Source organism: Ornithorhynchus anatinus, chromosome 8 (assembly GCF_004115215.2).
Source record: "Ornithorhynchus anatinus isolate Pmale09 chromosome 8, mOrnAna1.pri.v4, whole genome shotgun sequence".
NCBI lineage: Eukaryota > Metazoa > Chordata > Mammalia > Monotremata > Ornithorhynchidae > Ornithorhynchus > Ornithorhynchus anatinus.
In genome coordinates, this window is record NC_041735.1 from 27,098,576 (window position 1) to 27,116,883 (window position 18,308).

The window sequence follows — 18,308 nt, forward strand, 5'->3', positions numbered from 1 at the left end:
TGGTTGAAGCCATGGAAGTTCTACAAGGGAGTGGAGGTAGGCAGAGAATAGAGGAGACCCAGACCGAGTCTTGACAGATTCTCACAGTTAAGAGGTGGAAGGCAGAGGAGGTGAGTAAAAGTGGCTGAAAAGAAGTGGTCAGAGAGACAGGAGGAAAACCAAGAAAAGATAGCATCAGTGAAGCCAAGATTCGATGATATTTCCAGTAGAAGGGTCGGTCCACAATGTCAAATGGCACTGAGAGGTATAGGAGAATTAGGATGGTGTAAGGCTTATGGATTCGGTGGGAAGGAGGTCATTGGTGACCTAAGAGAGGGCAGTTTCCATAAGATGAAAGGGGCGGAAGCCAGATTTCCGGGGTTCAACCAGAGAACTGGAGGAGAGGAAGTGAATGCTCAAGGAATTTAGAAAGGAATGGTAGGAAGGAGATGGGGTGATAATTGGTGGGAGCTGTGAGGTCAAGTAAGGGTTTTTTCAGGGTAGAGGACAGCTGGGCATGTTTGAAAGTAGTAGGAAAGGAGCTTGGTAGAGTGAGTGGTTGAAGGTCGTTGTCTGGAAGGCCAAAAAGGAGGAGGTAAGTTTTATGTGTTATATTACATGAACGTACACCTAGATACATCATACGAATTGATTCTCCTGACCGTGCAGAGCGGTGTTACCCATCTTAGCCCACAGTGACGCATCCATTATAAGTTTCTACTCGGGATGAAGAATAGCTCAGTGCTACTAAACGATGGAGCAATGCCACACAGCCTCTAAGTCCACATCAGAACTGTGGCTCCAACAGTGATTTCCTACCATGACAATATGGCTCCAAGCAAACGACTGGTTGGGATACCACGTCGAAACTGAACCGGTGTCCTGGCCCATTTTCTTCAGCTGCTCTAGACTCATGGGCTGTCACTCTGGTCCAAGGACCTAAAGCTGGGTTGCCTAGTAGATAGAAGAGGGCCCTGACTGTCGGAAGAACCTGGCCCTAATCCCAGCTCCGTCACTGGACTTGTCTGCTGTGCGACCTTTGGGTCTTAGAATTAGGACTGAGATGTGACTACTGGCCCATTCTATTTAGGTCATTCAAGAGTCACTGTGTACATGGATTTCACTGTGGAAACCCTTTAAAAATCAGAACCAGCCCTGACTATATTATATTCCTTAACACCAGTTTACGTATTCATCTGAACCTTGTATTGTCCATGGAAGCAATATGGCATAGTTGATGAAGCACAGGCCTGGGAGACAGAGGGACCAGGTTTCTAATCCCAGCTCCACCACTTGCCTGCTGTGTCACTTCATTTCTCTATGCCCCAGTTACTTCATCTGTAAAATGAGGATTTTGTGGTACGTGGACTGTGCCCAACCTGATTAAGTTATACCCACCCCAGTTCTTGGTGCGGTGTCTGGCACATAATAAGAGAATAACAAATATGATTGATAAAAAAAAAGTCCCCAGACCTCAAAAAGCATGTGGCCTAGGCTGGTGGGGAAATGGGAATTGTGCTGTCCCAGTTTATCCAGGGCACAAACTCCAGAGTCCTGTGTCTATGCTTAGTGTTGTGTACTCCCAAGAAGTGTAAGCACGTAGTAAGCGCTCAATAAATACCATTGACTGATTGCAGCGGGCCCTCCTGGGAAACCAGCTAATTCTCCTCTTCCCTTGGGGAAAGAAAAAATGAGGAGAGCAAAGGAGATTCCTTACCGCATTTGCTGGGAATAGAAATTCTAGAAGCTCATTATGTTAACCAGTTTGACAATGTTCATTTCGAAGGAACTCAGTAATGCCCCAAGCTCAAACTTGGGTAGTAGGCAGGCTACTTACTGAACGTTAACTGGGTGCAAAGCATTATACTAAGCATATGTACAGAAGAAGGAAGCACTGGACAAGTGATAATGCGCACACACATTCACACACAAAGAAGTGTGTGCCCATACATACCAAGGGCGTAGCCCAAGTCAGACACTTGACTAGATACAGCTAAAAGTCCAAAGACAAGTCACTTTCTCTAACCTACTTGCTATAAATGCTGAGCTAAAAACAGATTTACAAAAGACTTAGGAGCTTTTTAGTTCTATCCAAGTTGGAATTATGGAAAAGATTTTCCTATTTCTTTTGAGTCACAGCCAAACTGAGGCGGGCCAGAATTGGACGTGGTGAAATTGTTCATTCAAATGGAAGGAGTTCTGATTCATTTGAATTGCCTAGTAAGTTTCAGGCCAGCAAAGAAGAGTCCATAGGTATTAATTCCTCCAGCCCTATAGGGTTGGTTAAAAGCCAGGGTAATTGAAAGCTTCTGACAAAGAGAAATTAAGTGTAAATTTTCATTGCTTCCTAATTCAGCAGATGATCCTCCATCCACAAAGCCCCAGTATGCTCCCAGTATGATAAAAGTTGTATTCATTGAGCACTTACTATGTGCCAAGCCCTGAACTAAGTGCTGGGATAGAGACAGGAGGATCAGATCAGACATACAGTCTCTGTCGCCTGCTCAGCATAAGGGTGGTGGGGAGGAGGACTGGTATTTCATCCCCATTTTACAGATGAGAAAACTCAGGCACAGCCAAGTTAAACGACTTCCCCCAGGTCATACAGCAGGTAAGTGGAGAAGTCAGGATTAGAACCCAGGTCTTCTGACTCCCAGATCTTCTGACTCTTTCCCCTTAGGCCACACTGCTTCTGTAACATAGTCAACAGTTCCTCATCTAAGCATGGAGTTTGCAAGAATTCTGTTTTGGAAATGAGAGAACTATGGGATAAGTTTTGTCAGGATTCATATTTCACATTCACTAATCAGCCCTTGGTGTCTTTTGTCCCCGGCTTAGCTGTGCATGCAGTATTGGCCAGAGAAGACATCTGCGTGTTATGGTCCAATCCAAGTGGAATTTGTATCAGCCGACATCGATGAGGACATCATCAATAGGATATTCCGGATCTGCAACATGGCTAGAGTAAGATTCCCAATTACCACTTCTCCCATATCCCACTCACTTCTACTTGATCTGGAGTCCAGTTCACATTGGTTGGAAGCTGGATATACAAAGACTGACCGGAGGTGTAATGGGTTACGAGATGCACGGTGATATGACTTAAAATCAGAATAATAGGTAGGGCTAAGGTAGGACTTCTACTGTTGAAGAAAACTACGTAATTACCTGCCTCCTCTTCGAAGGAGGAAAGAATTCTGAATTTTGGTCCTGAAAGGTAAACATTTTGATTCAAACCCACAAGAGTCAAGATAATTGACCATTATTTCTATAATGGTTTTCTTGCCCCAGTTTCTTCCTTAGCTAAATTTTAACTAATCCCACTCTCTGTTTGGCTCCCCTGCAAGAGAGACAAGAAGAAGGCACAGTGAGGAGGTTGGCTTGAAAGGAGCAAATTGTGTGAGCTGGGGTGAAGTGGGAGAGGAGGAAGAAGTGGTACGGGGAAGAGAACTGTTCGAGTATCTTAACATCAGTAGTGAGGAGTTTCTGCTCGATGCAAGGGAGAATAGGTAACCACTTTCAGTTAGAGGAGGAGTGAGGAGACATTCAAAATGATGCTTTATAAAAATGATCCAGGAAGCAGAATAAAGTATGAACTCGTGAGAGAAAGCACAGGGAGGGCAGAGAGGAGACTGAGGCAAAACCGAGGTCAGGGTATGGCAGGTGCTTGGACCAGAGTAGCAGTTGGGATGGAGAGGAAGGGATGAATTCCGGCGATTTTGTGAAGAACTGACAGACCTTGGTCACTGACTGAATAGGGGAGTTGAAAGAGAGAGAGAAGTCGAGGACAATGCCAGGGTTGCTGGCTTGAGAGATGGGAGAAGAGTAGTTGTGGCAAAAATGATGGGAAAGTTAGGAGGAAAATGAGGGTTTCAGCGCTGGACATACTGTGCTTGAGGTATCGGCAAGACATCCATGTGGAGATGTTCTAGAAGTCAAAGGTGATGCGAGATTGAAGAGAAGGAGAGAGGTCAGGGCTAGATAGGTAGATATGGACTAGTGGTGGTAATCGAAGTCATGAGCATGATGAGCTCCCTAAAGGAGTAAGTGTAGATTGTAAGCTCAATATGGGCAGGGAATATGTCCGCTAATCCTGTTGTACTCTCCCAAGCGCTTAGTAGAGTGCTCTGCAAATAGTAAGTGCTCAATAAATATGATTCATTGAAGACAGAAGTAGGCTCAGAACTGAGCCTTGAAGGACTTGCAGAGTTGTAGGTTGGGAGTCAGAGGAAGAGCTGGCCTCAGAGATTGAGAAGTAGTAGCCAGGAAGCTAGGAGGAAAACCAGAGGAGTTTAGAGAAATCAAGGTTAGATACAGGATTTCCAGAAAAAGGAGGTGGTCCACACTAGCGATAACAGATGATAAGTAAAGGATGATTAGGACGGTGAAGAATACATTGGATTTGGCAAGGAGGAGATTATTGATGACTTTGGAGAGAGCAGTTTCAGTGGAGTGGAGGGGGCGGACGTCAGACTTGTACTGGGTCAAGGAGTTGGAGGAGAGGAAGTAGAGGTAGTGAGGGTAAACAACCCAGTCGGAGAGTTTGGCCAGGGATGATAGGCGGGAAATGGGTAATAGTTGGTGCAGAGGGGTTGAGAGGGTATTTTTTTTACTTATTTTAGGATGGGGTTTTGTGGGAATGTTTGAAAGCAGAGGGGAAGGAGCCATCAGAGAGTGGGTGGTTGAAGAAGGTGGTCATGGAGGAAAGAGAGTGAGTACAAATGTTTTTATAAGGGGTGAAAGTGTGATCGTAGGCCCAGGCGAACAGGGTAGGATTGAGAAGCGGATGGGAGAAGGTGAACTGAGGGGCAGCCAGCATCTCCTTTTTGCTAAATCCAACTCATTGAGCAAGTTGTCTACATCCATTGCCTCCCCTTCCTCTGCTCCAAGAGGGCCAAGAGGGTCTGGGCCTTATTCTGCTCCCCATAGGCAAGTGGGCTCTCTGTTCCCTAGAGCTGGGGGGAAATGCCTAATTCCGCACTGGAAAGGGGGCGGATTCAAACTGCAAAATGAAGGTATCTGGCTCAGTATCAAAGTGCTTACGGGGTACATAGCGAACACCCTAGTCAATGCAGAGTAGGGCGAATAGAGGAGATAAAGGGCTGAATCTGGGAAGGCCTCATGGAGGAGATGGGATTTTAGGAGGGTTTCAAAGGAGGGGAGAGTGATGTCCCCTGTGATATGGTTTCTGCCCCCCTCACTCCATCAAAACTGCCATCTAAAGGGTCACCAGTGATCTCCTTCTTGCCAAATCCGATGGTCTTTATTCCATCCTGATCTTCCTTGACCTCGCCGCTGCCTTCGACACTGTCGACCACACCCTTTTCCCAGAAACATCCAACCTGAACTTCACTGGCACTATCCACGCCTTGCTCTCCTCCTATCTCTCTGGCCACTCATTCTAAGTCCCTTTTGCAGGCTCTTCCTCTGCTTCCCAACTCCTAACTGTGGGAGTTCCTCAAGGCTCAGTTCTGGTTCCCCTTCTGTTCTGCATCAATACTTACTGCTCTGGAGAACTCATCTGGTCTCATGGCTTCAACTGTCATTTCTATGTGGATGATTCCCTAGTCTCTATCTCCAGCCCTGATCTTTCTTCTTCTCTGCAGTCTCCTATTTTCTCCTGCCTTCAGGACATCAACTTAGATGTCCCACCAACATTTCAAACTGAACTTGTCTAAAACAGAACTTCTCATCTTCCCACCCAAACCCTGCCTTCTTTGTCCATCACTAGAGACAGCACCACCATCTTCCCTACCTCACAAACCTGGAAACTTGGCATTATCTTTGACTCATCTCTCATTCATCGGACATATTCAATCTGTCACCAAGTCCTGTCATTTCAACCTTCACATCGCTAAAATCCACCCTTCTCTGTCCATCCAAACTGCTCCCACATTAATCCAAGCCCTTATTTCATTCTGCCTTGATTACTTCATGCATCTCCTTCTGACCTCCCTGCCTCCTGTCCCTCCCCATTTCAGTCCATATAGGCTTCACTCTGCTGCCCAGATTGTTTTTTCTACAAAACCATTTCCTTGTTTCCCCCACTCCTCAAGAACCTCCAGCAGTTACCCATCCACCCTCACATCAACTAGAAACCCCTTACTATTGGCTTTAAAGCACTCAGTCATCTTGCCCCCTCCTACCTTACCTCTCTGATTTCCTCCTACAACACAGCCCGCACACTTCATTCCTCGAAATCCAACCTTCTCACTTCACCTTATTCTCATCCGTCTTGCTGCAAGACATCCCTGGCCCACATCCTGCCTCTGGCCAGAAACTCCCCCCACTTCATATCCATCAGACCACCAGGCTTCCCATCTTAAAAGCCTTATTAAAATCACATCTCCTTCAAGAGGCCTTCCCTGCTAAGCCCTCATTTCCTCTTCTCCCATTCCCTTCTGTGTCACCTCGCACTTGGATTTATACCCTTTATTCACTCCAACCTAAGCCCCGCAGCACTTAAATCCACATCCATAATTTGTTTATTTCGTATTGATATCTGTCTCCCCCTATAGACTGTGAACTCCATGTAGGGAGGGAACATATCTACTAACTCTGTTACAGTATACTCTCCCAAGTTCTAAGCGCAGTGCTCTGCACACAGTAAGTGCTTAATAAATATGAGTGACTGATTATGAATGGTGTGGAGTAGGAGGGGGCTGGGGAGGTTTTGGGGGAGTTCCCATCTGATGGTTATACCGCTGAATTACTGGTGTTATGGAGTGTCCAGGTCCTAACCTAGAGCATTTTTATAACTCTGGCTCGTGTCTTGCTTTCAGCCCCAGGACGGGTACCGCATAGTTCAGCACCTACAGTATATTGGCTGGCCAGCCTATAGGGACACGCCTCCTTCCAAACGCTCCCTTCTCAAGGTTGTCAGGCGCCTGGAGAAATGGCAAGAACAGTATGATGGGAGAGATGGACGCACTGTTGTTCATTGCCTGTAAGTAGAACTTCCCTGTACTCTTCCTTGTTAGTCCTCCCTCTTCCTCCTCCTTACCCGAGTCAGGTGGAAGTGGGACCAATCATTGCCTGGGCATCGGGGTGCCTCTTTTAGCCGTGGATGGTATAGATGAGACTGTGACCTGGCTACCCTGCTCTTGGTTTGGGGCACGGAGGGAGACCGAGGGTGGGCAAAGCTGAGGCTTTTCTAAGGCTCCGCCACCTTTCTGATCTTCCCCCCACTTAATGACAGGTACTCACTCCCCCACCTCTCCTTGATCTGGAAGACCACCACCTGGCCTCCCCACAGCCCTGGGACACTGCTTTTGAAGTGAAGGGCCTTTCCTGTTTATCCTGGAAGACACATCAATCTGAGTTTAGATTATAGTGCCACCTACCCTTGGGCAAAACATAAATCAATGATATTTATTGAGTGCTTGCTGGGTGCAGAGCACTATACTAAGCCCTTGGGAGAGTACAAGACTGTAGACTCTAAGCTTGTTGTGGGCAGGGAATGTGTCTGTTATATTGTTATAGTGAACACTCCCTAGGACATAGGACAGTGCTCTGCGCACAGTAAGCGCTCAATACATACGATGGACCGACTGACTGAAAGACTGGGATATAACGTTGTAACAGGTAATCCCTGCCCACAAGACATATGGCAAAGTTTCAGTCACGACTGGCGGATCTGACCAAATCAAGGTTATTTTGACTTGAGGCAGCAGGTATATGCCTGTACAATTCACACTCAGATGTGTGAGAACAGGCCCAGGCCTTCTTGTAGTTTACTTTAAATCCTGATCTACATGTAGTCATTGTCGGCTCTTGGTCCCCGTCAATGACGAACATGAAGGCATTTAACCTGCTTGGCGGAATGCGAGGTACGGAGGGCAGAGCCTCACTTTCTTCCCTCCATCTCTAGAAACGGCGGTGGGCGCAGCGGAACCTTCTGTGCCATCTGCAGTGTTTGTGAAATGATCCAGCAGCAAAACATCATTGACGTGTTTCACATAGTGAAAACGCTAAGGAACAACAAATCCAACATGGTGGAGACGCTGGTGAGTGCCCGGGGGACCGTGCTTGGCTGAAAGTCTTTTTCGGGAAAACATGTGAACGTTAATTAGAGCAAAGCGGGGAAGGGTCTGGACTTTATTCTGCTTCCCTTCTCCCGCAGACACGTGGGCTCTCTGCTCCCTACAGCTGGGGGAAAAGCCTAACTCTGCCACTGGGAAGTGGGGAATCCAAGCTGAAACTTGAGGGTACCTGATTCAGGCTCCCGCTAATTATCCTCTCCCAGCCAGAAACCAATGCCGATTCCTCTGTCTCCTGAAGACTGGAAGGCTCCTGGGGCAGGAGCTGCAGTGACACTTTGACCAATCCTTAATTCAATCCATCGGTCAGTCGTATTTATTGAGCAATTACTGTGTGCAGAGCACTGTGCTATGGGTTTGGGAGAGTACAGCACGGCACTTTAAGAGACACATTCCCTGCCCACGGTGAGGGGGGAGGCAGACATCAGTAAAAATAAATTACAGATATGTACATAAGTGAATTCAATCGTCATTACCTCGACTCAATCCCTCCATCCTCAAGCTTCTGTTTTCCTCCATCTCCCTCTCCCTTCATCATCCCCCCCCTTGGCTGTCTGTCCCCCTTTCATCACCCCCTACCTCCTTTCGCCAGTCCTGCCCCCTCTCTCCTTTTCTTCCTGATTCCTCTCCCTTCCAGTCTCCCTCCTTGTTCTTCATCTCCCTTCTACAAGGTGAGCCCTGTCCCTTACCAAGGGACTTGGTGAGCGTTAAGGGCTTGGGGATGGGTGAGAGAATGTTAGTAGGACAGCCTAATCACCTCATTTTGTTCATGGTTTTCCAGTCTGGCTGCAAGTCCTGGCCCATAGCATTCCCTTCAGTACTTGAGCATCCCCAACGCTTCTATACTCATGTCTATTTGCCCACCCTGTGGTAGAGGGACAGTCCTTGAGTCACAAATAAACTCAGGTTGCCCGTAAAGTGACTTGAAATGTTTGGAGGCCAAGCATCGTTCCCCAAATTCACATCCAAAGCTGTTTCCGTATCTGCTGTCTGCACGGTCGGGTTCCCCAACCCTCTTTTAACACTTCTCTCTCTTCTCGCCTCCCTTCCCCACCCGCTCTCAGGAACAATATAAATTTGTATACGAGGTTGCACTGGAATACTTGAGTTCATTTTAGCAGCAGTGAACATGCAAGAGTTCCAACCCCAGGATCTCCAAACCACCCTTTTCTCTGTAAGGCAGTAACAGGGATGAAAGACTTCCAGATCCTGACTTCACTGAAGAGAAGTGGGACTCCCGCGTGCTGCTGACTGCTAGCCACTGGAGCATTCATTCGCCGCTTCTTGAACGGTCTGCTGTTGAAACCAGAGAGGAAGAAGGCAAGGCTGAGGAAGCCCCTGCTTTCTCATACCCCAGTGTCTGCCCTGCCCTGCCGGATTCCCGTCCTAACCCCCCAGGAGCTCCCTGGCAACAGAAAAGACATCGGATTGTCCGTCTAAAATCACTTGTTTTCGTTCTACCCGGGTTCGTGAATCTCATGCTAGAGTCTGTTGGAGAAAACTGAAATCCGCGGGGAGGGGCTTTGGATGTTGAGGTGTATTTCTCCCTCTCGGCGAATTCCTCAGTCGGAAATCGGGGAGCTGGAGAATTAGAAATCCCTTGGGGTCTCTCACTGTAGGTAAAAGGGTACATGCTCCTTGAGACCCTGCCCCCAAATCTTCTCCTCTTCCTCTGAGGGCCAGCCTACGTGGACTCTGACCTGGCTCTACCTCAGTGTTTGATTGAAGCAACAGGGCTAGACTTAGGCACACCCTTAATAGGCTCCCCCCGGCTAGACCTGATTATGTGTGTGTGAGACTCCCACTGGGTTATCTTTACTTCTCAAGGTTTCCAAGCTATGCTCTACCACCAACCCCTGGCTCAGGTCTTGTTGAATGAACTGGGGCCAGAGGTAGATGCCGGGTAACGTTGTTTTTTTCCGTGTACATACCCACTCCGCTGGGGGTTTCCAGAGTCGTCGTTGGGTGGCATGATTGTCATTAAGGAATGGAGAGCACCAGATGTCTGAGGGTTTGGAACTCAAGAAGGAACCCATGAAGAGTTGATAGAGGTGATGTCCTTTTAATGAGGAAGCCAGTTTGGTAGTTGGCAGCTTATTTCTCAGCAGTGTGGTTAAAATGAAACTCGTCCCACTCTAAGCTGGCAGCTTCTCTGATCATCAAAGTGGACAGTTTGGCAGAAAAAAATGGCCATGAGGTGTAATTGGGGATGGTGGATTTGGGAAGTTGGGATATGTGTTTCAGTGCTCAGAATGACACATTTGACCATTGTTTTCCACCAGAACAACCTGTGTATCCCAATCTTTTCTTTACCCAACCCATGGCGTAACGGATTCTGAAAAGCTTTAACGTCTCAGATGCCAGTGCAGACTGGAAGCCAATTTAAGTGGATCGAACCTGACTCCTAAAGGGTTTTATTTTTGTATCCCATTTGTCATCAAATCCAAGGAAAGCTGTGGAGAATGGGCATCTACAGGCATGAGAGAAGGAAAGGGTGAGCAAGACAGAAAGAGGTGGCTGTTGCTGGTTACCTTTCATTTTTTAGTTTGAGTGTTTAACCCCCTCATCTTTTGGAGCAATCTAGGCTACAGGGATCATTTACCAAACTCTAGAGGCCCATCTCCTCAAACACATTTTGCTGGTGGTGATTGTTTGTCAGTGCTCAAGTCAAGAGGCTCCAGCCACCCTGGAAGGATTAAAAGACTATCCTTTCTGTTGTAAATATCAATCGGTTGTATTTATTGAGCACTTCCTATGTATAGCGCACTGTTCTAAGCGATTGGCAGAGAACGTACAATAGAGTCGGAAGACCCATTCTGCAAAGCAAAAGGGCACACAGATTAAGATTTCACAGCTCTTGAACATGTGCTACTTGCCTGGCGACTGGAAGTTCTCCTTCACAATCACCCAGATTTCAAATCTTTCCAGATGCACTGGATTTCAAGCTTCCACAGTTAACCACTCAGATTCCCAGAGGAAGCCTCTGAAGTAATCAAACCCACGTTACGTGGTTCCCCTGCCAGTAAATGACCATTTCTCTGTCCTGGGTTTGAATTTTTTTTGTCTGAGATAGGAGTAGACATCGTGTGTTTTTAGGTGTGCATTTATTCATGTTTGCATGTGTATGTGTGCATATAGGCACAGTGATGTGTGTGTTAGTTGGGAGGCGCTTCACGAGAACGGGAATTTACTCTTGGCAGTGACTCCTAGAGTACTAAGAGGGAGTCAGAATGGGAAGGTGTAGTTTCGAGATTCCGGCTGTGAAACGCTCTTCTAAATGTTCCATTTAAGGCCTTTCGGCTTAGGATGTTCCTTTACAGCAAAGACCACAGAGCCAAAAATCCCCCTGTGCTCTCTCCCCCAGGTATAATACGAAAGAAAGAACGGTTCCCTGGAAATGTGCCAGAAGACACAATCCTGCTGTTGGATTACAGGGGACATTTGCCAAGGGCATGTTTAGCATGGGTTTTGGCTAGAAGCCACTGGCTGTAGGACTAAAAGGAGTTAGAGGGGAGGATAGTGCTGGCCAGTGATTTTGCAGAAGACAGTATACACCCTCAAGGGCAGTGATAGTGCCAGGAAAGGAAAATCACTTGTCTCTTTCCTAAAGTGGGACACCGTCTCTGCCTCAGAAGACAATATACACCCTCAAGGGCAGTGATAGCGCCAGGAAGGGAAAATCACTTGTCTCTTTCCTAAAATGGGACACCGTCGCTGCCTCTTCCACGGAACAGAGCCCTGGTTCTAAATGAGGCCGATAAAGCCATTTTCAAACAAAAATCATCATCCAAATCCTCCTCTTCTTGGGTTTAGAACACACTGTGCTGATCGTCAACTGAGCCCTGGGCAGCACTGATTACTACCCCTCTCGATCAGACACTGAAAAAGCACAAATGAGTCTTTCTGCTTATTATCCCTATGTCACTGGGCAGTGAGAATATTGCATTGAAAAATAGAACTGGATTGGGCATCACTCATAAGAAAGAGCACAGAGTGGTGGCTTTTTCAGTCGGGCTCAGTTGGGATCAGAAATTGCACTTTTGCAAGAGCTAAGGATGCCTCAAAGGACGATGGCAACAAACATGATAGTAAGTAAGCGAAAGGAAGGAGACGATGGGCTCTGTTGGAAAGCTGGGAGGCCGTGGTGGATAAAGGAATGGACTATGGGAGCATAGAGAGGAACCACTGAAAAGGAAGCACACTTTTTTGTGTTTATTTTAAACGGTACTTCTTAAGCACTTACTATGTGTTAAGCACTTTTCCAAACACTGGGATAGACGCAAGTTAATCAGGTTGGCCTAGTCCCTGCCTCACGTGGGGCTCACAGTCTAGGTAGTGGGGAGAACAGGTATTGGATCCTCATTGTACAGTTGAGGAAACTGAGGCACAGAGAAGTTAAGTGACTTGTCCAAGGTCACACAGCGGGCAAGTGCCAGAGCTGGGATGAGAACCCACATCTTCTGACTTTCAGGCTCGTGCTCTTTCACGCTGCTTCCCAAAGGGCATTTGGGTTTCAATATAATTCAGGGGGCTGGAGAGGGCTCTTCTCAGGTTTGTACCTGGTACCCTGAGCACTTTTTAAGAGCGTGGTGTTTGACCATGCATTGCTGAGTGACAATCAGGACCCTGTCAGTCATTTCTAAGGACACGCACCCCCTACCTGGGGTTTGTCTGGCCTTCTATACTGAGGGTTCACCTTGATTTGAAGAAGGTTCCCTTGGAATAGCCTAGTGTGAGAAACAAGATGGCAACTTCACAAACACCTGGATTGAAATTTTAAAGCGTTCTCATTATCTGGGGCCAGGCAGACAGTACTCCCTTTCCTCAGCCCAGGTATTAGGATCCTTCTGGATGGAAAGAAGGATCCCAGCTGAATTCTGATCAGAAAGCCCCATGTCCCGTAGTAGGAACTTTCAGACAGTTAACATGCTTTTTCCCCCTCTCTCTCCTCCTGCCATACACAGAACTCCAAAACCCAGAGAGCAAAGGGTCCCTTCCTTTATGGACCCAGCCAAACTTGTTAGGGGCAACTGGACATCGTCACTGAGGCATCTTTTATAAAAATAAACAAAAAAAAAACCCCTTTGATTTGATACCTTTCACCTTCAACATAAATCTTTTCTCCCACTAGCTGAAATCACCGGAATTCTTTGCCTCGATGTTTAGAGAGAGAGAGTAGCTGGGCACCTACCCCTCCAGTACTCATGGACCCACATAATGCACGTCTTTGATTTATTCTCACCCCACTTTTAGTGACGTTTCTTTCTGAGCGCCTTCATTTCAAACTTGTGCCATACTACCTGGAGAACAGTTGCAGGCCACTGGTATCCACCTGCATGCATGAATGATTCGGAGTTATAAATATGTTACGGTATTGACTGTAAGCTTACCCTCTAGACTGCAGACTCGCTGTGGGCAAGGGACTATGTCTGTTCTGTTGTTTTGGATTCTCCCATTCGCTTAATACAGTACTCTTCACGCAGTAAGTGCTCAATAAATACGATCGATTAATTGATAAGAGCAGAGTTTCCGCTTATCGGCAACCCTCCTTTCCTAGTTTAGAGCAGCCACATGGGCAAAATAAAATTTGCACTGGCATTTGCAGTTGCTTAATTGGTTAATGTTGTGAGTCCTTTTGCCGGATCATACGTGGCCGTGACTATGTCACTGCTAGAGAAGCCCGTTCACCCAAGGAACCACGTTCGGTATGTTGGAGGCCAGAACAAGCACTGCTGTCAGTCAGGAGTATTTATTGAACACTTGCTCTGTGCAAGGCAATGGGCTACACACTTGAGGCTCTTTGATCCATTCTATGATGTATTCTCTTGAAACAGGTCCCTTGATGTAGAAGCCTTATCCGCACATCTTTGCATTTAGAGTGGAGAGAGAGAGAGAGAAAGAGAGAGAGCACACTTGATTTTCTCTAAGTCGATGAACTGCTTTGCCAATGGAAAAAAAAATCACTGAAGTTATAGTGATCTGTACAAATCTAAGAACATTTCAGTGATGGAAATACTATGGAAATAGTGAACGGTTTGGGAAATAGGAAAGAAAAGATAGAGTACCTTTCCCCTCCCCCAGTAGAAATATTAAGGATATTGACTTTGGGAAGATGGGGAAGACTCAGGGTAAGCCATCCCTCCATGTCCCCTAGTGAAGAACAAGTCAGTAGGTTGGGAGCCAGTGAAAAGTGATTGGTAAGAGAAGAGATGATAAGAACCCAAAGTATGACTACATGAAAAACACTTAGATGGGATTTGCCGGTCTGGAAACTGCTCAAATGTCACCTGCTGAGTACTAAGAGCAAGACCGATCATAGGTCCCAGGGGAGACAGAACAATTACATGATCACTGGGTCAGGTGAATCTAAGGGCTGCCTTGGTGAAAGAAGTCTCCCTCTGGGGAGTGGTGTTGGCAGGCAAAAATGTATAACTAGGCCCCTTAAATTCAAATAGAAAAATGAAAGGGAGAGAAGTTATTTCTCTTGGAAGAGAGAAAGCTGGAAGGTGAGGTCAGGTTGACATTGACTCAGAGGGTAGAGAGGGGACTTCTGTGTCATTACTGATTCAGAGGCTAGAGAGGGAGATGGTGAATGTTATAAGGACACAGCTGCTGGAGCCAACGGCAGTAGTGGATGGATATGCTGAAAGTGAGCTACTGGGGAAAGTTGACTGAGACCAAAGGAGGGGATAGGAAATATGGGAAGCTGATGAAAAATAAGATGGCGACCCAAAAATGAACTCAAGTAAAGGAAGTCTTTTGGGCTGACTGGATTGTCTGGGACAAGAAGATAAGGCATTTTTCTTCTCTTCCAGGTTACTTTTAAGTCTTTTCCCCGGATGTTTCCACCTTAACTCCATTATTTGATCAGTATCTTGGTATTCACACTGTTAGAATGAAAATTCAAAACACCTTAATTTTCTCTCCCCCATCTCCCCGCACACACCATGCCACCAAAAGAGTTCCAGGAGAAGGAGAGTAGAGTTTTCGGTTGGTCTTCTGGAATTGTCCTTCCCCGATTTATCTCCTAGGGAAAGCTAAGGCTTCTGGGTTTGTTCAAGTGAGCACTGTGTGGCACAGGACTGGGTCTAAGCTGCATATCTTGGGGCTTGCCCAGCTTTTAGCATAGCGGTAAATAGATGCTGTAACCATTTTTTAGGGACTGGTCATGCTTTAGTATCACACGTCAGGATTGAAGCGCTTGGTCTAGTCTGAATGACGTCAGTGTCACTGTGTGCTCATCACCTTCATCGATGTTTTGCACATGTGCTTTGGCAATCTTTTGTATAAAGCCATATCTTTTCTGGATGTGTGTGGAATTCCCATGATAATAAACACGATATTCCTCCCCCTGGGATTAGCAACCCACAGGAGAACTATCTGCCTGAATGATAAGGGCTTTCTTAGGTCAGCCATTTCTGAATAGCAGTCTGCCTTTAGGAAGCAAGATATGGGGTAATCACGGAAAAAGCGGGGATGAAATGGACTTCAAGGGCCACTGGCTCAAATGCCTGTTAGTGTGCAGAATCGATCAACTCTCCAAACCAATTACTTAGGTATAAATGAGGCCTACCAGTTGTTGACAGGAGTGGGTGTCACTGGCTAGCCATTAGGAACAGGACTGGACATATGTTGCATCGAGTTTTGATCCGTCATGTAAGGTAAGAACGCTCATCGAGCAAGTCCTCACCTTCACGCATGGGGTGGCAGGACCAGCGATTGGTCTCTCCCATGGGGAAGGGGTAGGGGATCCAGAATCCTAGAAAACAGCGGGGAATCGTTCATGTTAGAAGAATGTAGATTTGGCCTGGAAGGGTGGTAAGGACAAAATCCTCAAGCGAGAGAGAGACAAAGGAGGGCTAAGGTGATGCAGTAGGGAGCAAGATATTTTTTGGATCCCTTGTGGGTCATTGTGGAAACACCTCAGCCGGTAATACCCTTAGAGGCAGTGAAAGGTCCAGTGACTGTGGATACAGTTAGAAGTGTGCTAGAAAAAAGGCAGTAACACTCCAGACAAAATGTATGAGAAATGATAAAAGAGGGAGGGCTTAAAGCTTGCATCAGGTTGTAGAATGAAATATGTCAATTCATTCAATCATATTGCACAATTACTGTGTGCAAAACACTCTACTAAGTGCTTGGGAAAGTACATTAAAACCAACAGACACATTCCCGGCCAAAGCAAGCTCACAGTCAATCCTGAACCACTGGGGAAGCTAAGGATAGGGAGTCTTGATGGAAAGTTGTAAAGTCATTTTGTTTTAGGTTTTGTCTCTAAAACCCATCTTTCCCTCCCGTCCCCACCTCCTCCTTTTTTGACTGTCTTTTTAGGCACACTGTACCTACTTAAGGCCCTGTCATCTAGCTATCCAGACCTCTCCTAAAGACAATAGCATAAAAATCTGGACAAGGATGTCTGTTCTTCTGAATCCCTTCCTGGAAGAAGCTAAAGTCTTGCAGTATTCTCTGGTGATCAAGCTACGGCGCCATTCCTAATTAATCAATCGCATTCATCCATTGCTTGCTATGTGCAGAACACTGCACTAAATGATTGAGAGAGTACAACATAAGAGTTCCCATCTTAAAGCGACATTAATATAAATGAATAAATTATGGATATGTACTTAAGTGCTGTGAGGCTGAGGAAGGAGGTGAATAAAGGAGCAAATCCAATTGCAGGGGAGATGCAGAAGGGAATGGGAGAAGAGGAAATGAGGGTTCTGCTCCAGGTACTCTGTGGGCTTGCCTGACTTTCAGGTCCTTCCAAGAGAGGAATTTTGGGGAGCCGATGTACTCTGTGTAGTTAGGGAGTGGGAATCGATGGCAGTGAATCATCGTCTATGGAGTGGAGTCGGAAGAGCCACCTGACCTGTGATTTCTCACGGATGCAAATCTCATCCCAGCTCTTGACTGGGCAACGAGACAGTAAGGGCAGCCAGAGATTTTGTTGTAGGAGATCGGGTAGCATCTGGTGGAAGAGAGAACCTCTAGGTGTCTTTTTGTTTGTTTGTTTTTCTCTGAACTTGGGAGGAGAAGCCGGATATCTAGTTAAGTAAACACAGGGAGGGAACTTTGGGCCCTGCATGAAAGAGATCAGTGCTCATAATAGGTTGCCTTATCGCCTATGAGTAATAAAATGAGTGGATCACAAGATGAATGCTAATAGCACAAGGAGCCCACTTGATGAGATCAGCTTATTTGGGCAGACAGCACCCCCAAAACTGGCATCTGAATGCTTTTTACCACTTTATCAGAGATAAATACCCGTTGGCTTTTCAGTTTTGCAGAAACCTATGGGCTGTTGAAACCCTGGGGACTGAAATTTAGGATTCTCCTCCCTCAGATGTGCTATCGAAACTCTGATATCCACCCCCTCGCCCCACCCACCCCTTTCCTTTCCCAGCTGCAGAGGCTCTCCGTAATCCATAATCCAGGGCCAGGATAAGCGCAGGGTGAAGAGTGATCAGGAGATTCACCGTGGGAGAGTCAAACCCTCCACTCGCTATCTTAGGGCAAGGCAGTCCGCCTCAGGAGAAGGACTTTTGGTTCTGAACTGGGGGTCCATTCGAAAGTCAGTCTGGTTCCAAATGGGAGTTCAGGCAGTATCTTGGCAAGCTTGCTGAGCCGCTCTCCTCCCTTCAGATCACGGATTAATTAGCAGTTTATCCAAACGAACCTTTGGGCCATGCTTTAATTTGACAAAGCACTTGTGAGTGTCAGTGTCTACGGACTTATAAGTACAGTCTCTGTCCACTTCTGTAGCTGCCTAATAAATGATAAGGCCTCAATTTTCTTATTTCCCAGATAACCCCTATAACACAATTGCAGTTTCACTGATAACACCACAAAAGCCTCTGCCTGGACTGTCCACAGGATTAGTTACAGCCCTTGATTCATAGACCGTTACTGTCTGCTAGGCTTCCTCTCCGCGTACATAGACCCCTAAGCAGGACTTTAATCACTGAAAAGTTCAATCTCGGAGATTAAAGCCGTGCATTTCCCTGCTCCGTGACGGGGATGGCGTTCTCCCTGGCGGGGCCCGCGAGAGGAAAAGGGATGGAAAAAAGAAAATGTGGTTGGAGGGTGTGCGTTGTGCGCTAAACGGGCTCAAGTCCTCTCTTCCCAGGATTGCCGTCGCCGATCCGTATGTCCTCATCCCCCAGCTCTCACCGCCGCATGAAGCTGGAACCCTGAAGACGATAGTGCTGTTCTGAGAAGGTAAGCCCCTACCTACAACGATAGGTGGGGGCAGTCAGGCTCTAGGGCCTCCAGCCGGAAGGCCAAGTGGAC

At 46.7% G+C, this 18,308-nt stretch overlaps 1 protein-coding gene and 1 long non-coding RNA gene across 10 annotated transcripts in view; one reads left to right on the plus strand and one right to left on the minus strand.

Annotated features, from left to right (window-relative positions):
- Nucleotides 1–12,312, plus strand: part of PTPRT (protein tyrosine phosphatase receptor type T) — a 900,646-nt gene extending 888,334 nt beyond the window's left edge. For all 9 annotated transcript variants that reach the window (XM_029070022.2, XM_029070024.2, XM_029070020.2 and 6 more), the window contains 4 exons: nucleotides 2,818–2,943; nucleotides 6,762–6,925; nucleotides 7,850–7,985; nucleotides 9,083–12,312. In XM_029070022.2, the coding sequence (XP_028925855.1) occupies nucleotides 2,818–2,943; nucleotides 6,762–6,925; nucleotides 7,850–7,985; nucleotides 9,083–9,136 (480 nt within the window). In that variant the 3' untranslated portion in view covers nucleotides 9,137–12,312. The remainder of the gene's footprint in view (nucleotides 1–2,817; nucleotides 2,944–6,761; nucleotides 6,926–7,849; nucleotides 7,986–9,082) is intronic.
- The window catches only part of LOC114813665, a 74,594-nt gene that overhangs the window by 22,157 nt on the left and 34,129 nt on the right, over nucleotides 1–18,308 (minus strand). The gene's annotated exons all lie outside the window — the stretch shown is intronic.